At 39.0% G+C, this 11,162-nt stretch overlaps 1 protein-coding gene across 1 annotated transcript in view; it reads right to left on the bottom strand.

Annotated features, from left to right (window-relative positions):
• Positions 1–3,097, bottom strand: part of LOC121324704 (heart- and neural crest derivatives-expressed protein 1-like) — a 3,323-nt gene extending 226 nt beyond the window's left edge. Inside the window, exons 1-2 of the mRNA XM_041266825.1 lie at positions 1,938–3,097; positions 1–530 (exon numbers count right to left, since the gene is read on the bottom strand). The exon at positions 1–530 is cut by the window's left edge and continues 226 nt beyond it. Coding sequence (XP_041122759.1) covers positions 435–530; positions 1,938–2,420 — 579 coding nt within the window. The 5' untranslated portion in view covers positions 2,421–3,097 and the 3' untranslated portion in view covers positions 1–434. The remainder of the gene's footprint in view (positions 531–1,937) is intronic.
• Between the last annotated feature and the right edge of the window lie 8,065 nt (positions 3,098–11,162).

An 11,162-nucleotide genomic window follows, 5' to 3' on the forward strand; every position in this document is an offset into this window, starting at 1 on the left:
CTAAAGTGAGGAGAATGTACAACTGAAGAACAACCATTGTGCAAACATCCAGCATCCTGTCATTTTAAATATACAATTACATTGTCAATTAAGTCCTTGCAACATTTTAGCATAAAGCCCATCTGAAAACCAAAAAGAAACCCAAACCAAGTGAATGCGCAGCGTGTATTTTCAGTCTTGAAACTGAAGGTGAAATTGAATGTCAGGTGTTCTCCTTCTGGTCAGTATCTTCAGCTTTATATTAATAATTCTTAGTGTTACTTGGTCGATGCTTGCACACTTGTCTGTGTTCATGCATTGCTTGGTTTATATATCATATATATCGTTGCGCACACGTGTAGGAGCGGTTGTATTCCCAGCAGATGCAGTGCCTGCTTCTCTTGGTGGATTCTATCGGTCCATGTGAAATGTGGGCTCGAGATCTCTCTCCCGCGTCACTGGTTCAGTTCCAGAGCCCAGACTTGCTGAGGCCAGCCCGTCCTGCCTTTCAACTTCTTTCCGTTCACCAGCGATCCCTGATGGACTTCGCTCTGCAAGAAAACATTGAAAACACACTTAGTAGTCGTTAGAACGGTCCCGTCACTGGCAAAGCACAGCAAAGTGTAAAACAAGCAAGTGGAGCCATGGTGAAACATAGGCAGGCATTGCAAAGCAAATCAATACACATAATAAAAACACTGCAAACCAAGGTCAGCTTTGGTAAAAAGCCTCTTAAACACGGGAAAGCATGGGAAAAGTGCAAAATACATTGGTGAACATTTACAACAGGCAATATAGACTGTACCATACCACTATCTATATAGTTGACGTTAAACCGGTACAAATAGTAGGTTAAAATGAGCGTTTGCATCGCATTTATTATGATTGTCACTGAGAGACAGCGCCGACTAGATCATTCTGGCTACAGAACTGTGAGGACTGAAAGGGTTTGCATTATTATTATTATTATTATTATTATTATTATTATTATTATTATTATTATTATTATTTAGTAGTAGTATTATGGTTGATATTATTAGTATTTTTATTAGCAGTAGCATTGGTATTATTATTAAAAAGAAAATCGGTACATTAGGCATTTAAAACTTCCAGCACAATATTATATTGTGAACTTTTTTTTTTTGTAATTATGTAATTTAAAAAAACAAACAATACTATTTAATCTAAAAGGAATTAACTTGATAGCGTTTACAGCAATGTTAATATTTTGAAATATTATATATGATAATATGATGTAGTTATATATTTAGCACACCTCTGCAAACGGGGATGAATCTCATCTGTGAAACAGGGGCCTCTTTCTCCTGCTATCTCCACATTACAATGTTATGAACAGCTGCAAATTGTGTTTTGAACACGTTTAATGAATCGCTCCATTTTGAAATAGGCTATTACAGCCAGTTCGTTGTCATTATAAGCCTAAATATATAGCAAATGTTATAACAAACTAAAACAGTACAACTCACATGGACAGAACATTATTTCTTAAATAATTAGGTTTCTTTTGTTAGTAGCCAATTTTCAGTTTTCAGCGTGCCAGTGTTGTCAGCATATAGCCAGAACCCAAAACAACATTATTCAAAACAGACTTACAAAATGTAAACTTGCATTTATTCATTTGTTTTATTATTGTATTTACTGGATTTATTTTCTACTTTGATGTATTTTTCTTTTGCTTTTCCGTTGTACATCTATTATTATACAGGGTCACTGTTCACATATCCAACAATAGGCCTGCTGGTCATTTGTCCAACTTTGTCGTTTTTGGCTAAAATATTTTTAATTTTAATATAGTCTACACTTTATATAAATGTATTATTATTATTATTATTATTATTATTATTATTATTATTTATTATTATTATTATGGTTCTTTAAAAATATAAGCTTTATAAAATTATCCAAAACAAATGAACACATGCTTTGCGCTATCTTACCGGTTCTCGTTTTCTTTTCGTGTCTCTGTTGTCGAATTTCTTGATTTCAGCCTTAAAGCCCTCCGTTTCCTCGGAATGAGAGTCCTTGGCGAGCACGTCCATTAGGTAGGCAATATAACTGGTGGCGAGTCTTAAGGTTTTGATTTTTGACAGTTTGGTGTCCGCGGGCACGTTTGGAATGCATTCCCTTAATTCTGCAAACGCGCTGTTAATGCTCTCAGTCCTCCGCCTTTCCTTCTTAGGACCGGCTCCTCTCCTCTTCCCCAGCCGCCCCGAAAGTGCTTCCAACTGAATGTGATCCTGCGCAGGACCCGGAACCCCGAACTCCGCGCTGTAGGGAGGCTGGATCGGAAAGTCCGGGGAGACCTCTGCGTGGTTCAGTACCCAGCTCTGGAAATAAGGGTTCTCCTGGTGACAGCGCTGGACGAATGGAAACGATTCGTGCATCATATGGTGGTGCTGGCAGCTCCCAATTAAATTCATATTGAAAGATGCGTGGAAACAGCCAAATCCACCCCACACACGAAATAAAACAGTTAATTCAATTATCCGCTTCAAATTGAATTCGATATTTAAAACGTTCCCATTGACCGCTCGGTAAATGTCAAATTAAAACTCACTTCAGACAGAGCGGCACGAACTTTTTTTTCACTTGCATATTAAAAAAAAAAAAAAACTTTCCCCAAACTATCGCTGAAATAATTTTAATGTAAAATATTTAAACGCAAAATAAATGATATGCTTAAAAGTATATTTCTATTTTAAAATGAAATGAATCAATGCGCTTCTATATATATATATATAGGCGTTTGTGTGAGCAATACAATCGCAGTTTATCTTCATTTGAGCTGCAAAATTAACCCTTCTGCGGTCCCCTGGCACAGGTTTATGTTGTCGGACAGACTGCGCGCAAGCTCTAGCGAGCCAATGGAGAGAGCCGAGCTGTGGTTCGGGGCGGAGACCGGGGACAGGCGCAGTGCGCTTTTCTAAATGGTTTGTTTGTTTAGCTGGAGCAACAGCACGCCACAATAGACAAAATGCCTGAAAACTTTCATTAGAGTGCAACTGCATTGCTTGTTTATGCGGCTCGACTCCATACTGAGGGTTACATTTTGGAACATAATACATTAGTGTGATGTGAGAGGCCAGTGTATTAAGTGCTGGTCCTGTCGTGTTACATTTAAATAGTAGTGTATGTAGCCAGTGCGTGAATACTGTTCTGTATACAGTGTAAATATTCATTTAACTACTATATATATATATATATATATATATATATATATATATATATATATATATATATACATATATACACACACACACACACACACACACACACACATCAAGAAGCACGATTGCCAGGTTGTATTTATTGGGTTAAGGTTTGGTTATCAGTAAAGCTTTGCTGTTTTTTGGTTTTAATGGTTTTATTCTATTAAAACCACGTTGCCTTCACCTGCCGAGGCTTCTCAGTTGAAAGTTTGCAATCTGTCTTTATACGACCGGGGAGGAAACATGGCGTGGTGGTAGAGGTGCGGATACGGGAGCTTACAGTAGCATTGTTGTTTTATAGCGTGTATGTTTTTATTGATATTATAATTATCTTAATATTGGAATTAATAGATATATATATATATATATTATATATATAGTAATAGTGATATATATATATATATTATCTATTATATATTATATTACTCTATATAATAATTTTAATTCGTAAATGTTTGTATAATTCGAAAACGAGGGCCATAAACACACACGGTATCGACCATAATAATAATAATGCTTATTATTATTATTATTATTATTATTATTATTATTATTATTATTATTATTATTATTATTATTATTAATAATAATAATTTAGTTACCTGTTTTCTTGTTGCAAAAATGCATCAAACTTTGAACAAAAAAGTTTACAATTCCATCTGAACTTTAATAGAACTAGGAGAACGCCGATGAGAGCATATCTAATGTTTTCTTACCGTTGATACGTTTATAATGAATTTTACAATTTGTTTGTTACGATACGTCAAAATTACTTACGTATAATACGTATTTGCTTCCCGCAGAAAAATTTCTTGACCGTCAAAAGATATATAATATATATATATATATATATATATATATATAATATATATCCTTCTTTTGACCGAGTTCTTTAAAAAACGCCCTTCGTTATTGCAAAGTTCCACTTTCTAATTTTGGTAGCATATAAGACAAGCATTAAGCACAACGTTTAGTCCTAACATTATACTAAACTTGGGTAAAATGTTACACCACCTGAAACTTCTGTATAATATATACCCTGATACTGATGCGACAGTCATCTGAAATGTCTTTATAATATATACCCTGATACTGATGCGACAGTCATCTGAAATGTCTTTATAATATATACCCTGATACTGATGCGACAGTCATCTGAAATTGCATTATAATACACAGAGCCTGAAATCGATGTGATACAGCCACCTGCAATGTCTTTATAATATATAGCATACCCTGATATTGATGTGATACAGCCACCTGCAATGTCTTTATAATATATAGCATACCCTGATATTGATGTGATACAGCCACCTGCAATGTCTTTATAATATATAGCATACCCTGATATTGATGTGATACAGCCACCTGCAATGTCTTTATAATATATAGCATACCCTGATATTGATGTGATACAGCCACCTGCAATGTCTTTATAATATATAGCATACCCTGATATTGATGCGATACAGCCACCTGCAATGTCTTTATAATATATAGCATACCCTGATATTGATGTGATACAGCCACCTGCAATGTCTTTATAATATATAGCATACCCTGATATTGATGTGATACAGTCATGTTACATGTTTTATATAATATACAGGAGACCCGGGCATTTGTTTGAATCGGGTAGTTTGTGTCAGATGGAAATTATGTGACTCGTGGTATGACCATGTACCGCATAGCACCCTACACGATATTCTCTGTATAATGCAGTATACGCGCCGGCTCTGTGATACACTTTCCTCTTCTTTGACTGGCCTGACCCCCGCTGTTCGGACTCGTGAGGTATTTACAGCACAGACAGTGCGACTATCGAAAACCACGTGTACCCAACCTGCTTATCTGACATATTAAACCTGGCTATTAAAGTCTCTATAGGTCTGTAGCGCTACACGTAGTCGATATAGGTAATTACACATTGTAAAATAGCTACAGCACGGGATACTTCTACAGACCTGCCGAGTAAATAAAAAAGGCAGTGTGCGCATTTATTAGAACACCCCGTTGATTCTTCTGATTTGATTTGCAGCGATTATAAATTCAAACCGCTGGAACGGAACGTCTTGGAACATTGTCAAACCAAGCAAATCATTCATTGTCTAATTTAATTGATAACTTTATTAGGCCACACGTGTAATTAATATAAAATAGAAAGAGGAAAGGAACGCACAACCGCAAATGATAAAATGCAGGAGACTTTTCAGAAGTTAAGATGCCTAATTAAAGCACAAAGTGGTCTCACGTTTTCACACAGCATGAGTGCCTATTGTTTCTGTATCACTGATTACTGAGTGAAAGTTGAAATTCTCCCCCGAGCTTTTCATGCAGGTAGGTAGGTATATAAATCACCGATCTGGAGGTGTGTAATAAATGTGCACACTGCTGTATATTTCCAGTGAAGACTATGACGGTGCTGCCCGGTGTGCAATGCACAGTATTTATATAGACCTAGTATTTGGAAGTTAGGTAGGATGTAGCCGGCTATACCAGTGTGAGAGCCTCCCAAGCCTTCTGTGAGGGCCGCTTGTGGTTTTATCACCTCGCTTCTCACGAAAGCCGTGTATATTGTTAATTCCCATGCACCTCGATGAAGCAGCATTCCTCACCGATTGATACACAGTCTCTCCTTATCTGTACCGGCCTGGAACATTATCCCATTACATAACACGACATGAAGGCTATTTAGAAACCATTCACTGCAGGTCTTATCTAAATATAGCTGTAAATCAGCGGGTGTCGGATTCCAGTTACACAGCGATTCCATAAAAAGCGATCTCCCCGCCACTGCTTACATTACTGCACGTTTAAAAATGTTTTACTGTCTGTTCTGTTAATGTCTGCGGTCAACATGAAATAAAGCAATCGGATATTTGTCACTGGGAATACATCGAGACATTTTCATTGTTTTTAATGGACGTGTCCAAAAATAATGGTTAATATAGGCTATAGATCCTATGCTTAAGCTGTATAGAGAAAAATCGAATTTACAATGAACGGATTATCCATTAATATGAATCTTATTAAGGAATATAATTTTTTATTATTATTTTATTATTATTATTATTATTATTATTATTATTATTATTATTATTATTGTTGTTGTTGTTTTTGTTGTTGTTACGTGGCGTAAACACTGTGCGAATACAAAAAAACAAAGCAGGTCTGCTGTCTCTATGACGTCAGAATGAATCCCGCAGTTTTTTGATAATTTCATTAGGCCGCTACTGTCAATAATCTAGTAAAACGTTCCTAGTACAGCAGAGCAGGCTGTTGCACGCTTGTAACCCATTAGATGCTTTGCAGCTGTAAATGCACCCTTTGCGTGTACTTACTATCTTCAGCTGTTTTATCTTACTTTTTTATTCACTTTCTTGTCTTACAGGAACATCATTAAAACTCTTCACTTAAAACAACGGCAGTGCTAATTAAAACGCTCGTTATTCAGATCGGAATCGCTTTGCTCGCTTTGACACTTTTTTCACCAACATAAACCGATGTCTCCCATTCAGTTTCATGGCTTTGATTTGTAAACAGATGAGGCAATGCTGAGAGAAAGAATAAGAATTTTTTTTAAAAAAAGCTGGCAGGAATGTTGCATTTCAAACTCTCACACGATGTCACAGCCGCAACAGAAATAGGTCATAAAAACATCTTGGACATGTTAAAAAAAAGTTTTTCTAATTGCTTCTGTTATTCATTTCGGTTTTTTAAAAGTCTTTGTTTTACTTATATATGTTCAACGAGCCAGCTGCATGATTACTTCCTCTCATGTTGTACTTCTAAACGTTTCGATACCAGAATGCCATTAGGGATGTATAATTGATTCTTCCCAGTTTGGTTATTAAGGACAGACAACATTGTATCTTTTTTACTGCGTGTTTTGGAATAAATGTATTGATGTGTAACCGCCCTGCTCCCGCCCCCCATTTTTTTTAAACTAAATGTTAAATGTTCATAGTCACATATATTTCAGCCTTCTTCCCTTTTGTATAATTACGCGTCTCATTAAATGTCAATAATCACGTCAACGTCTACAGTATTATTGGTTAAATTACTTACCACTGTATTCATTAAATCAATTAAACATACCGAGCGGTAGCTGTTGAACGAAACGAGTTCAATTCTTTGACAAGCGTTTCTCTGCACCCGTTCGATAAAGATGAGTTCTTATGTAGCAATCTGACTTGACCACTAACGCAACCTCTAACCCTTATTCTGCCCTTCCCGTCTCTGGTTCTGCACCTACTGCCCAGTTCTGTGCAATTAGCCAGGGATCCACCTGCTACCTTTAAGCATGCCATCTTACAGCAGTGCATGGAGCGGTGGTACAGGGGTTTAGAGAAAGTGGCAGTTGTCCGTACAAACCCCAGTGCTTGTTTCCAGTTGAAGGGAGGCTATCCGAGCCCTGCATTTTCTCTGCAGTTCATTTATACTCTGCATGCTGGAGGCTGGGAGTCTGGACCAAAGCCCTCTGAGATACCAGGGTCTAAGGGCTAGGAGGAGTGATCTCCTGGCAGACTGAATGCAAATCCCTTGGCTCTGCTGTGTTGAGATCCAGACCACCAGCAGAACAGCATTGATTCCCCTGTGGTTTGAGTTGAACTTCAGGGTTCAGGGTCCGTGATATTTTATTCTGTGCTTGTGTAACATTTAAAATAGGAGGTGAATGAAGACACTGGAGATCTGAAACGCATGGTTTCAAACAAGACGTATGTGAGTAAATACAAGGATTAGTTATGGCTTCTAACACAGGGGTGAGCTACAAGCACAGTGAATGCAGGAGAGGCCAGGCTGAGCAGGGCTTCTAACACAGGGGTCAGCTACAAGCACACTGAATGCAGGATAGGCCAGGCTGAGCAGGGCTTCTAATACAGGTGTGAGCTACAAGCACAGTGAATGCAGGAGAGGCCAGGCTGAGCAGGGCTCCTAACACAGGGGTCAGATACAAGCACAGTGAATGCAGGAGAGGCCAGGCTGAGCAGGGCTCCTAACACAGGGGTCAGCTACAAGCACAGTGAATGCAGGAGAGGCCAGGCTGAGCAGGGCTCCTAACACAGGGGTCAGCTACAAGCACACTGAATGCAGGAGAGGCCAGGCTGAGCAGGACTCCTAACACAGGGGTGAGCTACAAGCTGGAGCATTGCTAGAGGGGAGATGTTCATAAGGGCTTGAGGACCTGGGTTGAGCAGACTGGCTTGCAGTCAATTCCACATTCATGAGGGTTCACTTTCTACATTCATTGACTCAGTCTTTTTTTTTCTATGTTTCTGGCTACTCAGAAGAACTACAATGGAAACACAGTACATATGTCTGCATAGGAATGTGTCTTTTTTTAATTGTTCGAATTTAAAAATATATATATTTCTACACATTTTTGGAAGGCCGTAGGTAACCTTTGCTTTGTAGGTGCGTCTTGTGAAAAGTTTAACAAAATGTAAACAAAAAAAAAGAATCTCAGTTTGTGTTTTGCTCCTCTGAGTTTAAGCAGAGCTTGTGCACAAGGTTCTCATATTGCATGCTGAGGGCTGCAGTGAAAGCTCTGGATGTGTTGCCTCTATTTTAATAAGCTAGCGACTGCAAGGCTGTGCATGAACAATCTACCACAGCCAGCTGTTTGCTGTCCACCTCTTATTTGTTCTATAGTCATAATTACTCTGATTTGGCATATTACTAACACAAGATTACTGAAAAATACTAAAAGCTAAAAGTTTAGGTAAAAAAACAAGCAAGCGTCTTAAGCACTGTGTAAAAGATCCGCACTGGTCTGCATTCATGGCTATAGAGTTTTTAACCTCATCTCATCTCACCGATAGGGGACAGAATCCATAACGGAGGTGCATCACACAGCATTGCCCATTACACATAATAACAAACTGTCTGTATCTAAATTGTAAAGGGCTACTTTCCTCCAGCTCTTTGTTCCTAACCCTACCCTTTCTTCCAGATCTTCACTCCTAATCTTAACCCTTTCCTCCAGCTCAACGTTCCTAATCTTAACCCTTTCCTCCAGCTCTTCGTTCCTAACCCTAACCCTAACCCTAACGCTTTCCTCCAGCTCTTCATTCCTAACCCTAACCCTTTCATCCAGCTTTTTGTTCCTAACCTTGACCCTCTGACTGTATCTTTCTATTGTCTGTGTACATGGGATCCTTGACATACAAGTGTAAACCAGCTGAAGCACTCCTGGGGTTTCCTCACAATCGCAGAGTAATCGCACCGATTCCTACCCACCTCTGAGCTCCCGTTGACCAAACTACCTCCCCTCCGAGTCAGGCAGGAGTTCTGCTATGAAGCCCGTGGGAGATAAACCCAGAAATGAGTTCACCTGTGCTAGCCTGTGGACAAAAAAAAGAAAGAGAATCAACTCCCAATCCTGCCATAAACGTGCTCAGGCCATTTCGATAAACATTGCTCAGCAACACACGGCACACGTTACACAGAACAGGCGTGAGAAACACAAACAAAGGACACAGGAACTGTGCCCATTGGAAAAGCACTTACCTGGGTAAGTAAATATAGCAGCATTGCTTCTATTTGCAAAAACATTGCGCCCACAAGGAATGACATCTCCCAGTCTGAAACTGTGATTTCAGCTCTCATCTGGAAGGAAATGGAATCACTCCCCTCCAGGTAAAAGCAGCCTGAACTGCTGGTGTAGTATTTGAGAGTGAGCAGCCGGAAGGACGGATGTAAACTGAGTTCCACGATAAAGGCAGCCATTTATAATAGATTATTATGTTGACGTAACATGATCAGCATCTTGTTTAAACCAAATCACTTATATTATTTTACCAACGGGCTGTGCATGAATATACAGAATGTATAACATACCATCAAAACAGACAGACAGGCTGCAAAGCCTGCCTCCCAATTCAAAGATGAAGAAGAAGAAAAAGAAGTAGAAGAAGCAGAAGAAGAAAAGAGTCTTCACTTTCTTATCCTGCTGAAGAAGTTCTGTATGATTTTAAACATGACCCCTGGACCCCTTTCTGGTGCCCTCTTTGCTCTCTGCGGAGCCTCACTGGTGCAGGGGCTCCTTCCACAGCCTGTCTGGGGATCTGTGAGGAGCAGCCACTGAGCCTGCCTGCAAAGCTTTCCCATTCTTTGGCTTCTCCATGTCTGCTCCACTTTGGGGGCTTGCTAGTGAGAAAAAACAGACACCACTGCCAAAGGTTTTTTTTTTTTTTTACTGCAGCCTTGCTAACACATGACCCTTGCGATGCATATGAAAAGCAAGCATCAGACGTTAACATACATGTATGCGCTCCTAGGAAATCAGTCTGCAAACATTAGTATAAAAGCATTGCAAGATAACAAAGTGATCAGAGAATTGATATCCCAGTGGATTAGAATCCTATTGTAACAGAGGGATAGATTCTCAAAGCTATTTATTCAAGATTGTATTTCCATCAAAAACACCAATTCCAGTTCCAGTTCCAGTTCCAATTCCAATTCCAGTTCCAGTTCCAGTTCCAGTTCCAGTTCCAATTCCAATTCCAATTCGAACATATGACTTTTATTCCACGGTTCATCCAGCAGGGTCTGTCCCTTCCCTTCCTCAGTCTCATAGAGATGTACAACTCAATACAGGCATGGCTCTCTGTGACGCACATGTGGTGTCCGAGTGCCTCTAGATTGTCTATTTTGTTTCCTTAGAGCCTACGTTCCTCTTCCACTTCACTTATTTGCTCTGCATAATAAATAACCCTGTTCCTGGCTATTGCTAGCTGTGGACCTGGATGGAAGTTTATGAATTCTGTGCACTCACCACACACAGGGGCTAGATAGTGCTGCTATACCAGGCAATTCCTATTGAAACCTGACTCACTGGTTCAAGTGTATCGATGATATCCACTAAATACATAGTAACCTGTCATCATTTAAAAAATAAAGACATCGAAAATAAACGGAATGGAATTAATGCGTAGCGGTACTACAGAAACT

This window comes from Polyodon spathula, chromosome 12, assembly GCF_017654505.1.
Source record: "Polyodon spathula isolate WHYD16114869_AA chromosome 12, ASM1765450v1, whole genome shotgun sequence".
NCBI classification, from domain to species: Eukaryota; Metazoa; Chordata; class Actinopteri; order Acipenseriformes; family Polyodontidae; genus Polyodon; species Polyodon spathula.